Genomic DNA, 22,505 nt, shown 5'->3' on the forward strand with positions numbered 1-22,505 from the left:
TTTGACAGGAAGGACATGTTCGATAGGAGCAAAGTCATTTACCATGATGGCAAAGTGAGGACATGGATGGACATGGAAAAAAAAAAAAAAAGACCCAGAAACATTTCCTGTAGCATTTTGTTGGAGTGGGACTGAGACATTAGAAGAAAGGTCTTAAAGGCAGGGCAGAGTCAGAATGAGCTGGAGAAGGCACTGGGGAAAGTGGTCTCAGATGACCACACTCTCTTTTGAGTACAGTCTATTTATGAATCTACTTACTCATAATGCAAGCCGATTTTGAAGCTACTTCTTGCCCTCGTAGAGATGAATGTATTTTACCCACAATTTGCTAAGTGTAATTTCTAAAATGCTCAAAGAAATACAAAAAGTAATTTCGTACTGAATTAAAGGTGACCCTATTTTTTCTTTCTTCCTGCTAATCACTTCCATTCATAATTTTGTCTAAAACCTTCTTTCCAAATCCTAATATTCTCTGGATTTGTACTCTTTCCCTGCTTATGCCATATGTAGAATTTATTCCAATAATATATTTCCCTTGTCCTTAAAACAGATTTTTAGAATACACTCACAACTGAGAGAGAGGAAATGATCATCTTTTCCAGAATATTGAGTTACCCTTTAACCAGACTTTAAAATAATGACTAAATAGTGTCCAGGTTTGGATAACCTTTAATTTGTAAAGAACTCTTTCATACCAAGGAGAATTCTGATACCTGTATGCACATGTATGTTCAGTTTCATTTCCCAAAAGCATTAAATGAAGATTTTTAAGAAATTGCCTTACCCAGTAAGTTTGACTGCATGCGTCTGGAGCTTTCGATATTTGCTTGCTTCTTCATTTGTTCTGGTAACATGTCTATATATCCCTGTCTTATAATGGAAGAAATCCTCATGGACTTGCATTATGGCTAAAATAAAACCCAACAGAATGAAACAGTTTTAAACAAATCTCTTTTAAAATCTCTAGAAATTCTCACAGAACAATCAACGGTTAAAATGCCAGCAGGATAATCTAAGGAGGGACTTTGCAACTCAGCCTAATTTTCTTTTCTACTTTATTTAATTGCTGCAATTTTTTATTGTTGTTCTCTTATAAAAACAACTTTTAGCTACTTAGGATATTACTTAAGTACACATTATACCTTTAAAACACCATCTATTCTTAATTGACAGTACCATTGTTACTAGGAATTCAGACCCTTGCAGAGAAGCCCCAGTACACTTGGCTGTGATTGCTATTTCTCCATTAACCTTAGACTTCACCAGGAGCCTCTTAAAACTCCAATTAAGCTAGCAGTGAAAGGTGAACCTAGCAAACAGGGCTTAAAGTAATTGTCCTTAGTCCTTGGAAATAAATGCAAACCTTTTCTTGGTGAGTGTGAATAAAAAGCAAACCTTTGGCCCAAGCATACTCTGACAAAGTTTCATCCTCCCAGCTCTGGAGAGCTAAGCCATTGTTGTATTCTTAAGAAAGTAAAAGCTTATATTTGATAAAGCTCTCCTTCATTCCCTCACCTAGATTATGTCTTTTCTATATCGTGTGCTGCTTTGTTGAAGGGCTTAGACAATTCAGGGTAAAGACTTTAAACTTCCAGAAGACATGAATTAAAAATATTTTTAGTTGGGACTAGATAAGTATACCTTGATAAATGCACAATGCTTGTCTATATTAGTTTGACATGTTTTTTTAAATAATAATAAAAAAATTAAGGTCACAAGTATTTGACAGATCCTAAAATGAAACTTCTACTCCAAAGTCATATATAGCTTTTTGATGTTCCACCTTTTATCTCCTTTTTCAATGTTTCATGCTTTTTCTTATGTTGTTTGAATATTCTCAAAAGAGGTCAGGTCTTCTTTATCTACTTTAAATACATCTCCCCAAAAATAAATAAAATACATTCCCATAGGATTTTAAGAATTTATATAACTGTACTTTATGCAGATCTTGTTTTGTTCTCTTTTCAGCACCTAAACTTATTTTTAATTCTACAGATTTTAGAAGAATGTACACCCTGTTATTTACCCAACATTCTATTGCCTTTTCCATTCTTTGGACTGAGCGAGGAGAAAATGCTGTATGTTAACCAGGCAATGCTGTGCTAACAATCATGTGGCATCTACAGCAAGATGAGTCAACCAGCACTTATATAAATGTGAAGATACTGCTAGTGGGTTTTCTCTTCTGTGGAACCATTGACCCTTTCAGCTCCTCTCAACTCTCCTTAAGCACCAGGAATAAAATATATGCTTCATTGCTGAGAAACAGTACTGACAGAAGAAGCATGGGAGAGAGACCATTACAATTAACTTGAAGGTAGCTCTTTGTTTCAGTTTCTGACACCAAAACTGACCTGATAAGCCCGTAAGGACATAACATATGTTACTGTAGTGCAATTTTGCTTTTGGAAAACTGCCGCAAGCATACACACAGCATTGTTAGGAGGCCGAGGGCAGGATGGAGCTCACCTTGATGGCAACACTATCTTCTGCTCCTGGCTCGGGCTGGCAGGAGGTACGTTCTTGACACAGGCCTTTAATAATTTGGATTTCAACTCCACTATTTTAAAATGTTTATCATTTGATTCTTACTGTGATTCTCACTTTTGATTATTTTTTATGTATTATGTGAAATTCATGAACATTTAAGTACTTGACTATAAAATAAACCCCTGGGGCTCTCAGTTTTAAAGAATTATGATCCAAATTTCTTCTGACTCATTAAAAGAGAGAAATAGAGAAACTTGAAACAGTTATACAATGACTTGAAGATTCAGGGAACTGAAATAACTTGCCCAAAGTCATTCTAAGTAGCAAACGTCAAAGGTGGAATTTTGAATTCAGCCTTGACTCCCAATGCCTGTGCTCCTTTAAATTTGTCACACGAACTTACTGAAGCGTGCATGTAAATTACATATGACTCCCCCAGTCTTATAACACCTAATAAAAATTACATTATTATAAGGAAAAAAAAAATTCTCTTCATTTGTCCAGGTTTTGTTTAAGGTTCCAGGATTTTTAGAATTAAATTCAGGACACATTTAGTGTAAGCTCTAGTTTCTCAATAAATGTTAAGTGATGATAATGATCAATAAAGATCGTTCCAACACAACTTTAAAATCTGTGATTCCTGCTAGATGCTGAACCAGTACTAATTAGGTCAGCATTCAGAAAAGCAAAAGCAGCTGTTGACCGATAATTCCTTAGGTGTATATCAAATGTTTTAAATTTAATTTTGGTTAATTTAAATTTATTTGGTTCATTCCACTGATAATATATTTTGGGGCTTTCACATGTTCACAACCTGAATTTCCATTTTAGGCCTCACTTGCTTTGTTCTTCCATGCTGTTCAAGGCAATGTTTAGTCAGGGAATATATTCTATAAACCTATCTTCTTCATCCATCGCAGTGGTGCAAAATAAAATTCAGTAGGTAAACAGAGGATTTACATCTCACAGATGATATCTTAAAAATGAAAGTTAATGTAAATTCAGTATATTATTTTCTTATTTACTGTTAACTTACTAGCCATAACACATTTACAAAATTGATCAAAATACAAGGCATTTTATAAAACACAAAAATCACACTGGCTTATTTAATTTATTTTGAGTTTACGGAAAAAGGAAAATATTTGATTTTTTTCTACTGCTAAAGCTTTATTTTTTTTTTCAATCCATTACCTAATCCCTTTAAAGTGAAGGTGAGGAAATTTCTAATACTATGTATGATTCTTAAATATGACTGGATAATTAAATGAGCTCTACCATTTAGCATTTCATGTTTGATTATCTATTTGGCCCATGATCACTTTTGGAAAGATTCAGCAGACTTTCATCAAATGTGTTATTAATATTTAGGAACTCAATGAATGTGCCTATCTTCTTAAAATAAAATGGCAGATAATGAAGTTATTAGGTAGCATATATGCTATAATTGCACTGATATTAGAACTGTTGAACCTTTATGAACACTCTAAAAGTAAAAATTTTCTGTCTTTTATTAAGCTCCTTTTGCATGAATTGAAAGGTCATATTGTTTATGAAAGAAATAAGACAAAACCATATTTCATTCAAACTTACCTTGAACTGGTCCATTTTGCAAGATTTCTTTCATTATCTCAGTTTCCTAGAAGGGAAAGCATCAATAAACATTATTATCAGAGCATACTATACCTATTGTTTGGTGTATAATGCTAGGTGCTGCATAATCAATTTAAGAATTATACAATCCAATGTGCCTTGACCACTTATAATTTACTCTTAATAATACCTTGAAATACTTAGTGTGAAACAGCACATTGATTAAGTTGCTAAAGACAAGATGGACCCATTTGTTTCATTGACTTTTTCCACTGGTGATAATTTTGGAATGAAGAAGAAATAAAGTAATAACTTTTTCTGGTCACAGATAAAAATAATTAATTAAAACCATGTTTTATCAGTGGAGATTTGTGTCATCTCCATTCTTTTGATCACAAGAACCTCAGATGATTGTTTAGTGCAGTCCTCAGTGTGGCTATAGTGTATAAATATTTCTATGTTGTCACCCACTGTGTGATGCAGCCCTTAGTAAAAAGGCAGGTCATTCATTTATTTATTCATTCATATATGTGCATTGATCACAGAGTATATACAAAAAACTAGGACAGAAACAAATACTGACCCTGTACCTGTCTCAAGGAATTTACATTTTGGTGGAGTAGACAGACAGTAGCACAACTAATTGCATTATAATATATTAAGTTCTATTACAAAGATAAGCTCCAAGTTCCCAGGGATGCAAATGAAAAGGAAAAGTAATCCTGTGTAGGAGTCAAGGAAAGGTCACAGAGGAGATGAAGTTTTAACCTGGGCCTTGAACCATGTGTGGGATTCTACTGATGGAAATAGGTGGAATAACCAACATGGGTCAGAGGAATCATCACCTGCCTAAGTAGACAAGCATGAGAGAGAACCATGTGTCTAGGGAGCAGACAGTAGTCCTGTTTATCAGGAGCATTACGAGCAGGTGGAGGAGCATATGCAGACAGGACAAAAGTCTGTAAAGGCAGTAGGTCAGAACCAAATCATAGAAGACCTATATGCCATAGTCTGTAGGTAACTAAACCATATTCTGTAGGTAACTGAAAGCCACTGAAGTTTCAGATATTCTGAAAGTGAGGTCTGGGTAACACTGATATGATGAAGTAAAATTTATCCAAGCTTTCAACATGAAAAACTAGTATCTAAGGGAGTCATTTTCCCATAATGGCTATGTCTACTTCAATTATTTTGTGGACTAAGGCAAAGGATTGGCACAATGAACTACTACTGCCGTAAAGTCAGTGAAAAAAGGTCTGATTTAGTTTTTTTTTTTTTTTAAGATTTTGTTTATTTATTTGACAGACAGAGATCACAAGTAGGCAGAGAGGCAGGCAGAGAGAGAGGAGGAAGCAGGCTCCCCACTGAGCAGGGAGCCCTATGTGGGGCTTAATCCCAGGACCCTGAGATCATGACCTGAGCTGAAGGCAGAGGCTTTAACCCACTGAGCCACCCAGGCACCCCTGATTTAGCTTTTATTTGTCAAGTATGTAAATATATGTCACATAATTATTCATGCTGTTAATAATACAAAGATCAGAAATCTTTTAATGGACACTTTAGGAATATAAAAATTATTTCTGAAAACTAACATTACTTTAGAATATAATAGTTTTTAAAGAGTTTAAATAACAGCAGAGCTATGTCTTTTTGAGAAAGTTAACCATTGTTAATTCTTGCCATTTAGACTTACATTGGAGGACACTCTGTATGGAGGAGAACATTGGTAGATTCTGTTTGATTTCTCGATGTTGTTGGGACATGGCTTTGTGGCATGCCGTTTTCCGCGCCCATCAGACCTACTTGCCATGGCACAGCCATCATTGGTAGCATTTTGGTCCTTGAAAAGTGGATAGCATGCATGGGACACCAATCTATGAGGAATTAACAAAGAAGTAATACTTAGGAAAAAGCTGTAATACACTATCTATGTGCAATTTTACTGAATTAAACATTTATAAATTTTCCTAACTGCTCACATGTGTAACATTCAAAATGTGGATTAACTCCAACATACCAGTTCAATATATTATACTTTTCCCTGCCCCCTCATTTTCATTGTAATTTTAAAAGTCTTGTTTCAATTCATTTTAATAAATAATTTATCTACAGTACAGAATTTCCTAAAGATGAAAAGTGACTGCCAATAAAATCTGTGGTAATATTAATAGGGGCAGGACTTCATCCTGTATCTATAATTATAATGTAGAAAAACCAAGTTTAATGTGAAAAAGACAATGATTTTATTATGATGAGATGGGTTATTTTGATCAATGATGTATTATAATTAAGGACGTTTTGTTCTTTGTTTTATTTTTAAATTTTTATTGAGTTATAAATAACTCCTCATAGGATTTCAATTGTTCAATATGTTTCTGTGGTTCAGCATATTTTGAGAGAAATACTATACACTAAGATAGTGTTTAAAGTTAATAGAGTAGAAAGTTATCAGACACACACATCGTACAGAAGAATAAACAAAATAATTTTGATTTCTGATTTTGAAACCTAACATAGTAAAATATAAATTATTTGGAACCAAAACTAAAGTTATTTATTGAATATAGAAGAAGATCATAAGGAAAATAAGCCATAAAATTGATTTTATATGAGGGTTGCTGGGGGTTGGGGGGTAGGGATAGGGTGGCTGGGTTATGGACATTGGGGAGGATATGTGCTATGGTGAGTGCTGTGAAATGTGTAAGCCTGATGACTCACAGACCTGTACTCCTGGGGCAAATAATACATTATATGTTAATAAAAATAAAAAATGTTTTGAGGAGATTAAAAAATAAATATCCCAAGTTCAAAAAAATTTGATTATATATATATATAAAATTTGAATTGGCCATAGAAATATCCAATAGGATTGCTTCAGAAAAATTCAGTAGTGTTCAAGAGAGTAAGAGAATGTGAGCAAGGAGCGTGATGAAAGCAAAGCCATTAAAGACTATGAATACGTCCAAAAAGTCTTGCATTAAACATATTACATTAAACATATTGCAGATAATCAGTGCTGTAGCTTGAATTGTGTCACCCAAAATTCATGTATTGAACCCCCCAACACCTAATGTAATGGTGTTTGGAGGGGCCTTTGAGATAATTAGCTTTAAATGAAGTGATGGAGTTGGGGCCCTCACACTGACATCCGCACCCTTACAAGAAGGGAAAGAGATACTAGCACTCTCTTTCCCCGACGTAAGGACACAACAAAAAGGCAAATGAGAAGAGGTTTCTCGCCAGGACTAATACAGCTAATATCTTGATCTTGGACTTCTCAGCCGTCAGAACTATGGGAAATAAAGGCCTGTTGTTTATGCTCCCCAGTCTATGGCATTTTGTTATGGTAACCTGAGAAGACCAACACAGTAAGATTTAGTTGGGTCTCAATGTTAATTTCTATTTCTGAGCTTCTTCTATAGCTTCTGTTAATTTTTGTCATACTTCAAAACAGAAGCCATCCAAGCACTACTATACCAGGAAGGTATCATCCCAAGTTTTTCATTCTAACCACCACATTATTAAGCAAAATGTATGAAATGTTTTTAAAGAAATTTATTGCTGCCCATCAATATCTGACATCCATGCTTTCATAGCAACTGACTCTTCTGTAGCAAACCTAGAGTACTCAGTGGATGATAAAAGGACAGGTGAGCAGTACATATGTATACTACTAGCTATCAGCTGCAGTTTCCTTACCCAAATCACTTAGCTTTTATGTAGATTATCTCTTAGAGTAGATATGAGGATGCAATAGGTATCAGACTGCATGTGAGTAAGGAAATACAGCTTGCCTTTTCCCATTGAATGGGACAGTGACACTTAGTGATGTTGATTAGCTGAGGCAACTATATATTCTTTATTTTATTCATCTTATTCTTCATCTAATTTTTACCTAGCATTATCCATCTACCTGGGTAACGCAAAGACTCATCAGGGTATCAGCAATGCCAACTACTCTATTCCCACTGTGATTCAGTAGAGCCATTTAGCACAGAGCAACAAGAAGACAATGCTTACTTGAGCCTTTCCAGTAATTTAGTCTGGAATGTATACATTCTTCAAATAATCACTATCACTATCAATCACTATCACTATTAATCAAATAATCACCTCCAATAGCTTATAATCTTGGTAGATAACCAAATATATTTATATATTTCAAGGTAATACACATATTTATATAGGTGTAGCATATATATACATATTTTTTTAGTAAAAATCTTACAATTTATTTTTTTCCTTATTCTAACCCCAAACGAACTCATAAGAATCCTAGAAACATATGTCAGGTAGCTATTTACCCACGTTTTCTCAGGAACCACCAAGCCCTATCAATGCTTCCACTATTGCATCCATGTCGGTTCTTGGCACAGCAGGAGATCAGATTCTGAGGAGATAGATTGGCTGTGTAGCGACCTTTGGACTGAATTGCTATTCGGTCAGCTGCCACACCTATTTCAAACAGAATACTGGTTAATATTCAAATGGCACGTGGCATTTTTAATAATTTACATAACTTCTTTTGAATCCTAGTCTTCAGAATTTTGTGTAATTTAAAATCAAAACCATTGTCAGTAGTGTATCTCTGTATTCCAGCAAAGTCAACTGGGTCACAATTTCAGTCATAATTTTTATCCAATTTTGGTTTGCTCAATTGTCTTATTGACTTCAAAGACTTTTCTAGTCCCTTGTTCCTTTCATGTTCTATACACTTATGAATTTTTCATTAAGAAATCTGTCAAGTGAAACTCCTTGAGGGCAAGAATCATGTCTCATTTACATTTGTAACTCCTGTACCTCACATATAATCATGGATAAACATATAAATTTTGAAATGAGTGCAACTAAGTGGAAGAAATCAGAAAAATTTATAGAAATACTAACTGGAAATTCATCCAAGTTAATCTGATGTATTGTAATAAACTGAATGCTTGGTTTTTAACCAGTATCTGGGTTGGCTACTCTGAACACCATAAGTTAATCTATACTAATATGAACCTTATAAATATCTAAAACCTAACAGCACATGTTTATCTTTATAATACTTTTGGAAATCATGATCCTATATTACATGGACATGGAATTCACCTTGTTTATACTTGATATAACTTGATAACAATATAAAATTCCATGGCTGTCATTAATTAGTTCATTCCTTTTCCCAATACATACTTATTGACTGCCTATGAGGGGACAGGCACTGTACTAAGCACTAGAAATTATAATGATGAACAAGAATCACAATGCTACACTCACAGAAAAATAAACTAGCAAAATTAACCGACCAGTATCAGAAAACTACTTACATTATCTTTTTGATTATGCTACCATGATAAACTAATATGAATGATGAGATCATGGGAAAATTTTGGTACAAATTTTTGTGGTTGTTGGGTAACTGGTATAGTTTGTTCTTGATATTTAAACTTAATTACTTTTAATTAAAGGCAAAAAAGTAAACTTTCTTTATCCATCTGATTTTCTCAGAAGAAGCTGTAGTTTTGCCCATCAAAATTGTATACTGGAACTTCTCAAGGAGCTAATTTAGAATTATTCTAAAATAATTCATTTTTAAATAATTCATTTACATATATATTTCTGTATGTACAGGGTTTTTATGTAACTACAGCATATGTATAATTCTGCAGTGCAATTTTGGCACATTTTAAATGTTCAATATCTGTTCAGTCTATAACCTCCTACTTTCTTCTCAATTCCCACCTCTTACTATGCTGGAATATATTTCATAAGAGCAGATGACATTCTACTATCACCTCTGCTATTCTCAAGAAAATAACTCCTTGGGCGCCTGGGTGGCTCAGTGGGTTAAAGCCTCTGCCTTCAGCTCAGGTCATGATCCCAGGGTCCTGGGACCGAGCCCCGCATTGGGCTCTCTGCTAGGCAGGGAGCCTGCTTCCTCCTCTTTCTCTCTGCCTGCCTCTCTGCCTACTTGTGATCTCTGTCTGTCAAATAAATAAATAAAATCTTAAAAAAAAAATCTAAAAAAAAAGAAAATAACTCCTTCTTTCATAGAAGAAAATAGAAAATTTCTGATGCTTTGACTTTCAGATCAAGGGTTCAGAATCCAATGTAAGTTTGAAAATGTTAGTCTAACTATTCCCTAGTTCAAAAACTACTTGGGACAACAGCAGTCATGGAATCAGTAACCTGACTTCCAGGATCATTTCTGCGATAGGGTTAGTCATTTTATCTACTTGTACCTTTTTTAGAAAACCAAAGGCTTGAAAAATGCGACCTCTAAGATCCCTCCCAACCCCATGAATCTGTAGATTTCAACTCAAGGATAAATATTTTAAATTCCAACGGGAAACAATATATTGCTCTTTGACAAACATTTCTGAATCTCAGTGAATGTTTAATCCAAATTCATTTGAAATACTTAAGAATGACTCAGCTCAGTGAATTGATTTCTACCTCTTTTTGAAAACTATTATTGGCCTTTAACTCTGAGACACACTGCCATTTCCCCTGCTTATTTATTATATCTCCATCTTTGCCTGTGACGAGCATCACGCCTCCCATTTCAAACTCTTTCACCTCTTCAGTCTCTGACATCGTCCTTAAATTGTATTTGGCTGTCTAATTTTTGTTTTATAGATGTATATTTTAAAATGTCTTCTTTATCTCACCTAATAGCTTTTAGCTTCTTTGAAAAACATTTTTTTCTTGTTTTAACTATTATTTTCTGACACAGTTACACGGATTCTTAAAAGAACCTAGTTTATTCTTTTCTTTACCTAACATACTCAGAAAAAAACCAGCATGAGTTTGATTTGTCATACTGAATACACAATATAAAAACCATGTCATCTGAAACCACAGAAGTGTTGAAAACCCTCTTTCTGGTGTTTTGGTGAATTAGGTAGGAGACAAATCCATACATAAACCTCAGCAGAGGCCATTCATGGGACTATGTCTTGGGGACACCAAAATACACCATCCAAATCAGACTAGCATGTTACTCTCACTATTTAACCAGCAACATCTTTCCTAAGATATCTTCAGAAATACTGGTCTAGCTTCCATTTAAAGCAAAATTCTTATATATCCCCTAAGAGGTGTAATACATTAACCACATGAACACAAAATGACAAATGATTTATCTGATTAAGTATCTCCCTACCCATATGAAGCAAGGCTCAAACAGGACCACCATGTGGATCCTTAATAAGTGATCAAATATCAGAAATCCAGAAAGCATATGTTTTAGAGGAGTAGGATATAGAATACACTTAGTAGATAAAGCCATTCCAGGGGTAAGCTTGGCCAAAGTCATCATTTCTAAAACAAACTAGCTTATATTATGAAGCAATGATATTTAGACAAGTATATCAGCACTTTTCTGTCTAAAATAGTATTACCCTTCAGAGCTTGGCATCTCTGTAAACCTATGTACCTATTTTACAATGTTTTCTGTGCTAAGAATTTAGAATTCTGAGCACTCTTGAAATTACCTTCAAAGCCTAGAACATAGTTTAATGAAGACCTTTGATAGTAGCCAATCAACATTATGTTAGGCTTAAGTTATTTGCTGCAATATAATTAACATTCCTTTGAGGATACCTTAGAGACCAAAACTTAAGATTAACTTGAGTATTGATTTATTGGACTTGTGAACTTTTATGAAAGTAACTATAAAAGTAGTATTCCTGATCCTTTTGAAGTAACAGCAATACTAATTTGGAAGCTACTCTTAACCATTTTAGAGTCAAAAGCTACAAATTTGCTTTCATCTAAATGATAAAACCCATTTAATCCATTATTATTTTCTTCTGAAGTATTTTTTTACATCAAAGTAGTTTAATAATAAGACTTTTTTGCAAATTTATAAAGGAAAAAGAATATATGAATTATATAGGTATGTGTAATTTCATATTAGTATTACAGATAATATTATGAATGAAGACATACTTTACACTCTTCTTATCATCTGGCTTTAACTCAAAGGACAAAAAAATTTTGGTAACTTTTCTTTGTTGCTCTTTTGATTTATTCTCCATTTAAAATTATACCCTAAAAATCAAGATGAATTTTCAGAGTGAAAATGGAATTTTTATATAATGTTCAGGCTGCTTTCTCTGGTCTGAATAGGATTTTATTTTAATTGGCCAAATGTTAATATTGAAATATTCTAAATTTCAAGATCTTTTAATTACTGTCCCAGAATCTTGACCTAAAGGGAGAATTACAAGGAAGTAACTAATGACTTTATTACTTGCAGTAGAAAATGCCCATGATGCAGCACAATTTTTTTGATCCAATGGGCCATGAGTCCATCCAGGCCATTTATAAGAAGCAATAAAAAACTCTGGAAGATCAGTTGTTGCAGGTAAAGAAGCCTAAAGAAGAGAAGCAGACATGTCAGATTTCTTCAAATGTATCCCAATAACTGTTATAAGAATGTGCCAAGGCTTTTTATAATGTTTATCATTATTTTTTATATATTCGTGTTTTCTGATGACATCCTTAAAAGGTATTAATAGTGTAGGATTTCTATTTCATATACATTTAAAAATAATTCAATGCAGGGAATCCTAACATAGAGAAATATCGTAAGAATAAGATGTAGAATTTTGGAGGGATTAGCATACAACACAATAATTTTAGTCAATGTTTCTATCATCATGAATCAGAGTTTGGATCATCACCCATATGAAAAACAATATGGTTATTAAAATTGGTCTCAGAAATAACATTTACTTCTCAGAAATAACATTTACTTTTATGTCCCTTCTTACATTAGAGAGTGTGATTCTGTATGATATTAATTTCGAAACAAATGCATCTGTAGCAACTATGCATTACTACACTCGGAAGTCCAGGAAGAACCAAACTTGCCCTGGCCATTATGAAAAAAACTAGGATGAATTGGTTGATATTATAAATATTATTGAAGATCCAAAAGGGGCTTTTGTGGAATGCCAAATGTACAATACCATTATGTCTTCAGAGAACCATGTTCAAGTCCTGAGAGAATCTGTTTCACCTACTGTCTTTCCAAGAAGGTAAATTAAAAGTTATGGGCCTTGCTTCGTTCAAGTCACTCAAAGAAGATCTCAAACACCATACCCTGTTTTTTTCGCCAAATTTTTCTCGAGTGATAACTTTCATTTCCATAAATAATGACTCAAACAAAATAAAAATTATGTTTATTAATTTTTATCACTTAATTATACACACATTCACATATATCATTTTTGAGAGTGCTTTAAGATTTTCATTTTTTTCTCAACATTTTATCTTCTTGATAGCTCTATGTTATATAATCATGGCAAATATCATTTACTCTACTTTATGAATGAGGAGATAAACTTCTAAAAGTTAAATGACATTAAGGTTAAATAAGAAATACCCATGAAACCAGACCCAGGTTTTAGAATTCTTAAAACTAAGCTCCATTTATCATTTCCTTCTTTATTAGAAATACACTGATATTTTACAACAGAAGTAAAAAGTCCATAAAAGCTAAAAGTTTACCCGTTTAAAAGTTTAATGATTATGCATTCCATTAAACAAGTTGGGCTACTGATCCAGTATCTTGCAAACAAAATTACTTCTGACAGGTATATAATTGCTTCAGAGACTAAAGGAAGATTTGGAATTTACATGTCAGCTTGAAAAGATATCCTTCCAAAATATTTATAAATTTGAATTTTAATGAGAGAGTTTAGTTTTGATTTAAAGAGACTATTATCACCCAATAAGAAAGTTATTAAATCCTGAGTTCAACTACTAAAAACACTGCTATTTAGATGATGGAAGAAAAGTATAGAAAATGTATAGAAAAAGTATAGAAAATGTATAGAAAATGTCAAGTAGATCACATCAAGTAGAGTGCCTGCATGATACCTTTAGGAGCAGTATTGTGGAAATCCATGATATGCAGAAATCCAGGTGATGTTAGATCTGTAAGCCATGAGACTGACTACACTGCTGAAACCTACAGTTGGAGCAGAATAAATTGACTGCTCTGAAGAGTTAGTTCCAGAGAGATAGATTCATTCTCCAAAGGAGTCTTTTCCAACTGCAGTGGAAATACACCTATCTTGTTAATTACTAATACCTCCTAGTTTCATTATCATTGCCATATCAGTGTGCTTCTAAATATTTATAGTACTAAGTGGTCTCAAGTTTCTAGGAAAACAGGTGAAGTGTTGGTTGTTATGCTATCACTTTATAATTTAATAAAATAGCTAGGATATTTTCCTTTTACTCTATTGAAGCAATAAAAATACAACTATTACTTCAAACACATTTCAGCCTGGTTGAGTTATTTAGAATTTGACTTCCATATGCCAAAACCCATCAGAATGTTTTGCACATAGGAGGTATTCCACAAATATCTCATAATGATGAAGAAATATAGACTTAATTGGTAGATTGCATCTCTTAAAAAAATATTTCCTCCTTAGGTGCATTAAGTTAAATTATAAATATCAACAATCTGTTTTTGTTGTTATAAATACAAACAGTCTGTTTTGTTGTTTTTATGATTTTTTGCTTAAAAAATACTAATGGTTAATCCTTCTTTTTTTTTTTTTTTTTTTTTTTTTTTTTTTTTTTTAAAGATTTTATTTATTTATTTGACAGAGAGAGCGAGCAGAGGCAGACAGAGAGGCAGGCAGAGGCAGAGGGAGAAGCAGGCTCCCCGCCAAGCAAGGAGCCCGATGCGGGACTCGATCCCAGGACGCTGGGATCACGACCTGAGCCGAAGGCAGCTGCTTAACCAACTGAGCCACCCAGGCGTCCCATGGTTAATCCTTCTTAATAACATAAGGCAATAGAGAAATAACAAGCAAAGCATTTATCAACCCACTAAGCCAGGTCCAATTCAAAAGGCTCACGTATTGGATCTTTCTGAATTTTTATCACTTATTTAATACCTCTTTTCCTAAAAATAAGCCCATAGGATTTGAAGATCAACAGGAATATACTACTTGTAATTTTATTTGCCTTATGATATCAGATAATCTGACATAATAAATAAAGAGCAAATTATATATCCCATTATTCCATAATTATTGCATGCCCCTGTAAAGTAAGAGTGTTTTTAATGGCTTATAAATAAAGGCAAGCATCATGGAATAATAGCTTTTAGGAACCGGTAACACAAATTTGGCTTCAACACATACTTTTGAATGTATGCCAAAGGATAGATTAATAAAGCAAAAGAATCAAGAGTATCAGCTGAGAGTGACAGAAATTTCAAAATGACAATGGCTTAAATAAGATACAAATTTATTTTTAAAAGGATTTACACTGTGGCATATGGTCATTTTTAATTATTATAACTGTAATATCAAAAAATTTCAGTCATAATCTAGTTGTACTTCCAAATTAACATTAGTCAAATTTGAGGCTAAATATGAACAGTCTCCCAGTTTCAATATTTCTATTTAAATTTAGAGATTAAAGATATTGCAAATATAAAAATTAAAGACAATGGTGAACACTGAAGAATTTTTTAACATACTTTCTGCATTTAGTTGAATCAAAATCTCTGAAAGAGTAATGCAAACATAATCATAGAGCAGTTGAGAACACTCTAGTCAAATTCTGGACATTCTGGACATTCTTACTCAGAGCCCATATCTCCACAATATCCACCATGTGAGACTGCCTCTATCTCTAGCTGCACTTTCCTCCACTTAAATTTGGATAATCAGAGTGACCCGAGAATCAAAAGAACTCAACAGAGAATATCATTTTGTTCTGCCCTTCACAACCCAAGGCCATGAAAACTAAGAAATTTCTTCTAAACTACTTCTAAACTAAATTTCTTCTAAACTAATTGGAGAGGATAAGATTAATTTTCAGGTTGCTTATGGCAAAATGAATTTTTCATCTTCAACAATATTCATCTTAATGTTTTTAATTCTGGAAGGGTTAACTTGGATATTTCCCTAGTTTCTATTTATGGGGTAATTTGCTTAATGATCTATAAATATCAATATTTCATGATCATACTATGGCAGGTAGTACTAATTCTTCTCCAACCCTTCCCCTTTTCATAGGATTTCCCTTTATTCATAGAAATAACAATTTTAGCTCATCATATGCAGCTCAAAAAAAAATGACTGCATTGCCCAGTTCCTCTTGGCTACTCTGTGTGGCCACCTTACTAAGTACTGGCCCCTGGAATATAAGCAGAAGTGTCATTGGCAGTTTCTGAGAACTTTCCTTAAGAGACAAATGACGCCTCACTTTTATTCCTTTTTATTTATTTATTTATTTATTTTTTCCTGCTACCAGAAATTATTTTCCAGCTACAGATAGACATGGAATAGCCTCCTTGAACCATGATATGACCTTGGATATAAAGACTTGAATACAGAACAACAAAAAGGAAGAAGCCTGGGTCTCCAGCACCGTGGAGTGCAATTCTAATGGAGGACCATCTATTTCCAGATTTGTTGGTGGTAGACCAATTCCAATGTTATTGAAGCCACTATCATTCTGAATTTTTGTCTCTCTCAGATGAGCTTAATCATAACTAAAATAGCACACATATCTGACATTAAATTTGCTAGGGTAAAACCATATTTCATTGAAGTCAGGACATCATCAAATATAAGAAACATCCCAATTCTAGAGGTGTAAAGAAGTGAAGACAATAAGCATCTAGAAATTGATGAACTATGATATTTCCTCAAATGAGTTTCTTAGAACACTAGTTCTGGGGGAATTATAACAGATAATTACAAAAGAATGAGTTGATTAATCTAACAGTTCTAAGAAACACTGGTTTTGAAAATTAAATATATTTTCATCCTCACTGAAATATTTTTTTTACGATCTACCTAAGTGTTGTGAGACTCCAGGACGTAGAAATCGTATTCATGGTTTTAAATGTTCATGACCCAATGCCAAGTATTTTATTTCGTCTTGTTTCATTTCATTTCACATCCTTTTGATTGTAAAGCAGATCAAAGGACTAGTGTTTCCTGGAACAGGCTCTGGGAAGAACCGTAATCTGGACTAGCTAACCCAGATTTGGGAATTACCCAGGGAACAGGTGCTTGTTCTATCAACACACCAAATCATCTCAGGAATCTACTTTTTCACAGCCCCAAATATTTAATCACAGAGAGGGAAAAAAATAAATTTTCACATTTCTTTTTGGAGATTTGCCTTGCAGTGATCAATTCAGGTCCACGGTGTTGTTCAAGTTATGTTCAATTATACCACAGTGTTACGCACCAGATTGCAACTAGTACAGAAAAATAAAACTGAGAACTAAAAACTCAAAAACTGATGTGAGAGATAAGACACTGCCATGAGCTCATTCTGCCAAAAGTTTGGCTGAATAAGGAGTAAGGCAGAGTGCATATTTTCTAAAGTTTCTCAAAGGGTGTGGGGTTCCATTCTGGGAAAGAGAGAAAGGAGGCATAAACACATGTTTTAATGATCTTTGAATTCTAAAACTCTTAATTCATGGACAGCAAGAACTGGCATCCTATTCTGTCCCTTGCTCCATACCTACATAGATAAGAAAATTCTGAGATGAAGTGAGGAAAATATACACTTAAACAGACTCCATGACATCTGGCTGTGCCCTTCTTCTGCAGTATCATCGGTACCTGCATTTTTATTAAGTTATTACTCAAGTCTGATGCCATTTACCTACGTTCGTGTATGTGGGAGCTAAACATCATTTTTATGGGAAAAATGATCATTTTTGTTTCGTATTATATAAAGAACCAAACCATATAACTGTGTCCTTCACATTTCTACTTAGTGCTTCATTTGCTACAGAGGCTTCTATTTACATAGGTGACAAACATATTTGGAATCAAGTAGATTATTTTTAATCAAAAAAAATTTTCAGTAGCCTATGGAAGTTTACAAACTACACATGGTAATATTCTCTTTGATTTTTTCCAATGGTACTTCTCATCGCTCACTACTTGCTATCATTGAAACATACTTCAGAAAGGAAAAATCAAATCCTCTTATTATAACTGATGACAAGAGAAATAAATCCAAGAGCACCTGGGTGGCTCAGTTGGTTAGCATCTGCCTTCAGCTCAGGTCATGATCCCCAAGCCCCAGGATCAAGCCAGGTGTCCTAGGGCTCCCTGCTCATCGGGGAATCTGCTTCTCCTTTTCCCCCTCCCTGCCACTTGTGCTTTTTCTCTCAAATAAATAAATAAACTTTTTTAAAAGAAAGAAATCTAGTCAGTCAGTCAATACTGAATATTGTCTACACAACGATCAAGTATTCAAATAATTAAATAAATTTTCATTTCTCATTCTCAATGATTGGTGGCTTTAAAAGTTATTTTATAATACACAAAATATTTTACTTTAGCTTCCAACAAACCATAAAGACATTATTTTTCCTGTGTTAGTAATGCCAATTAAAACTCACCAAAATCATACATCTTGGGTGACTGGGAAAAGATGTTATACTAGTAAGCTATAAGGTGGATGAAAAAGTTTTTAAAACATCGATAACAGCTTTGTTCACTTCATTGTTCTCCCTGGGGAATCAACAACAACAAAACTATTTTGAAAACTTTTTTTTAGCTGAGACAAGTATAGAAGTGAACTCTTATTTCCCTATTTCTGTTTGAAAATAGTATTTTTCATTCAAAATATTCACAGTATTTGTAATAGGTTATAACACAGTGAAGCTTCTTAAAGTTATCTCCCAAATTCAAAAACACTTGAATATTATGCCTGGAAAAACACTCAGGTACAAAGCTGTTGATTTTTTTTATATGATTTAATTTGATTTAGGAGCATAGTAGAACTTTTAGGTTCACCAGAAATATGTAAATGCCATCAGGGCCAATAAATCCAGAGCTATAATTTTCCTTATGAAATAAAAATCTCCAAGTGATGAAGCTTTTGATAATTTATTTCTTACCAAATTAGTAGCAATGAATAGTAGGGAATTGACCCTACTATTCTCCCAAGGTTAATCCAAAGGAGAAAGAACAACTTTGTATGGTATATGATAACATTTCTGTTATATATGTATATAATATGGTATATAATAAGCACTTATTTTTCAGCATTTCATGGACTTCTAACAACCCTATGAGCAAGGTATTACTGCCATCATCATTTTACAGAGGAGAAAATGGAGGCAATAAGTGAAAAAAACAGACTGAGCCCTAAGTGCACTGGCTCCAGAGCTCATGTTCCTCATGGTAAATGGAATAGTGCCCATTTGGGTAAACACACTGGCTCACACATGCCTATTAACAGACTTCAACTGTGATGTTTCTGCTGGCTCAAAAGGACCTCAGGCAATGCCAGATTTGTTTGCATACTGTCATAATAATTGGTTGTATCCATTGTTTTCTTTCTGAGACACTGAGAAAGTTCTGATTGATCCCTAGATATACTTCTGCTCTAGTGTGAAGATACAATGCACCATTACACAAATTTATTTGACCACAGATGGGACACCTTTAGTCCTAATCTTGCAAGATTGCTAGCCCATGGAACAAATGTTGAGAAATACTGAAATAAGGGTCAAATCATGTCATAGCCTATTTTGTAGTTTAAGAAGACAAAATGCTCAGTAGGCAGAATCTGAATTTCTTGTGGTGAGCTGCATTCCTTCTGATGGCCAGCTCCCAATCAGTCCCATTGTGAATCTCTCCATACAACATACAAAGTTTCAATGGAGTGCCAGAGAATGGTTAATTAATCCACTAGTTCTTTTTTTTTTTTAAGATTCTATTTATTTATTTGACAGATAGAGATCACAAGTAGGCAGAAAGGCAGGCAGGGTGTGGGGGAGCAGGCTCCCCGCTGTGCAGAGAGCCCGATGTGGGGCTCCATCCCAGGACCCTGGGTTCATGACCTGAGCCAAAGTCAGAGACTTAACCCACTGAGCCACCCAGGGGCTCCTAATCTGCTAGTTCTTAACTCTTTTAGTGTAGAAACATTTAGAACAGAACTGTCCAATCAAGACATCACTTTAAACAATCTTGAACTAAGAAAACCTTCAAAAAGGGGAATGGGAAGAGGAAGGAAAGGGAAGCAAACCATAAGAGACTCTTAATTATAGAGAACAAAATGAGGGTTGATGGAAGAGAAGTAGGCAGGGGATAGTCTAAGTGGGTGTTGGGTATTAAGGAGGGCACTTGTAATGAGCACTGATTTTATATATAAGTGATGAATCATTAAATTTTACTCTTGAAACCACTATTATACTATATCTTATTAACTAACTAGTATTTAAACAAAAACTTGATACAAACAAAAAAGAAAACCTTTGGGGGGAAAAAAATAGGCATGCATTTACCAGCCAGTCAGGTTTGTTGACCTGACACCAGACATAATTACTCCATTGGGGGTGAAGTGAGTCTTCATACACATCAAGGAGTTCCATGGTCCAAACAATGTCCCTCTCAGCCTACTTTCTTTCCCTTTTTTTACTTCCTCTCAGGTACTCTACTTGTACCAAGGGAAAACATTAAGTTTATGTTCCCTTTTTGACTGTCCTCACTTATGATTGTCATCCAAGAAGGGCTCCCCAAAACCCTAAAGTTAACTTTTTTTCATCCTCCACTATCAACATCTTTCTATTCTTCACTGTTACTAACCACACTCTACAAATATTCACTTGAATTTAATAAATTCATATAGATGCAACAAATTTTTCATAACTATATGATCATAGAACTCTGTGTACAATGCCTACTGATATTTCTCTAACTCATGCTCAGCAAATACATTATGGGAATAGTGACTTAAACAAAGGAATGAAACCAGGAATCCAACCAGGAAAGAGAAGAGCTTTCTCAGAAACCAAGAATGATTCATGGCTCATCTTGCCTACCCCAGATAAAGAATTATATGAACCCCAACTCTCATCCAGGTAATATAGTCAAGGAAAGGAAGATGTTTTGGGGTAGGGATGCAGTGGAGTTCCTCAACAAAATCGTTACAGCAACTCCCTACCCCAGCTGTACACATAGACCATCCTATTTTGAAAATGGTATTTAAAAAAGAAAAAGTTGGGGAAAAGTGAGGGAAAAAGTTATCCAGAAGCATATCTACAGAGAAATAAAACTCATTTTCACTGTACTCTGAGGCAAGTTGCTGTATTGAGGTAATTATCTATGTAGTCCCCAGGCTAAGAATTAACATGTTTTTTTAACTCTTTCTGTAGCAACCTGTTCAACTCAATTCACTCCCTAGAAGTAATTGTTATATTTATGATTTTATTCTATCTCCAGACATTAGGACAACTCAAACACTCAGAAACTTTTTGGAAGACCCTCAGCCCTCAAGCTACTGTGACCTAGAAATAAGACGCTAGTTCCTTGCCTTACATTGTAAGTGGACAATGGAACTCTTACAGATCAGCCAAATTTTCCTTATCGCTGTCCTGGAATAAGCTGGCAACTATATTACACTAATTCATAGCACTTGGCAATTTTAATGCTCCCAAAATATTAATCATTAAGATTTTTCATTTAAATATTGCCAGAAAGACTTTCATACAAACAAATCCTTAGCAGCCAATAAATGCTGAATTAGAATTCAACTTCCTTTTCTATACCCGGCTGAGTGACAATCTCATATTCTCTAGAATATAAAATATTCCAGGTTGCAAAAATTAAAGTTTAAAAAGAAATAATCCAGAGAAAATATGTATAAACACTCAAATGAGTATTTGGCTGACCGAGGCCCTTAATAAAAGCAAGGGAAAGAGAAATCCTAATAAAGGGAGTGAATTTATTCTTTTTTTAAATAATCCTGCCTCTTTTTTTCCCCCAGATGGGAATAAAAGTGAAAAAGAAAGCAGCCAGAAAGAAAAATAGTAATAATAATAACTCTTCCAATTGATCATATATTTAGGTCACTAAAAACCATGAATCCAAGCCATATCTCTAAAGATTTTATATTTTACTGGTTCTAGGAAAGATCAAGAGTATATCTAAGCTGATCATTTCATAAAGTTAGCTTTGCTTTTTTGCTCTTTTGAACCTGTGTTGGCCAAGGCTAAAAGATTCTACTGGAACTCTAGGGACTATTTTTGGGAGCAGATGTTTTAAGATGTCCTGGCTCTGCACTTTAAGTAATTCTGCGGTGGCTTTTCACTTTTCCCAATCTCAATGTGACTTAACCTCTCTCAATCTCAATTTTCTTATCTTTAAAATGGGGATCATTATAGTACCCACTACATTAAGCTGCTATGGGAATAAGATGAGATAATGTATGAAAGTGCTTATAAGAGCGCTTAACACACATCTCTTCGATATGTGGCAGCTATTATGATCTTTTCTGATACTGGTTATAATTTAGCAGGCCCTGCTACTGCACTTGAATTGGTATAATAACTCGGGGGATTACATCTCTGGAAAGCAAAGGACATTAAATGCTTCACAAGAAAGTTGTAGATTTACAACTCATCCAATGGCAAACAACAT

General features: G+C 34.2%; 1 protein-coding gene across 1 annotated transcript in view; it reads right to left on the bottom strand.

The window, feature by feature from the left end:
* Nucleotides 1-22,505, bottom strand: part of TINAG (tubulointerstitial nephritis antigen) — a 90,765-nt gene that overhangs the window by 47,348 nt on the left and 20,912 nt on the right. Inside the window, exons 5-9 of the mRNA XM_047734492.1 lie at nucleotides 12,323-12,446; nucleotides 8,388-8,538; nucleotides 5,777-5,957; nucleotides 4,084-4,129; nucleotides 785-908 (exon numbers count right to left, since the gene is read on the bottom strand). Coding sequence (XP_047590448.1) covers nucleotides 785-908; nucleotides 4,084-4,129; nucleotides 5,777-5,957; nucleotides 8,388-8,538; nucleotides 12,323-12,446 — 626 coding nt within the window. The remainder of the gene's footprint in view (nucleotides 1-784; nucleotides 909-4,083; nucleotides 4,130-5,776; nucleotides 5,958-8,387; nucleotides 8,539-12,322; nucleotides 12,447-22,505) is intronic.

Source organism: Lutra lutra, chromosome 6 (assembly GCF_902655055.1).
Source record: "Lutra lutra chromosome 6, mLutLut1.2, whole genome shotgun sequence".
In the NCBI taxonomy this organism is placed as follows: domain Eukaryota; kingdom Metazoa; phylum Chordata; class Mammalia; order Carnivora; family Mustelidae; genus Lutra; species Lutra lutra.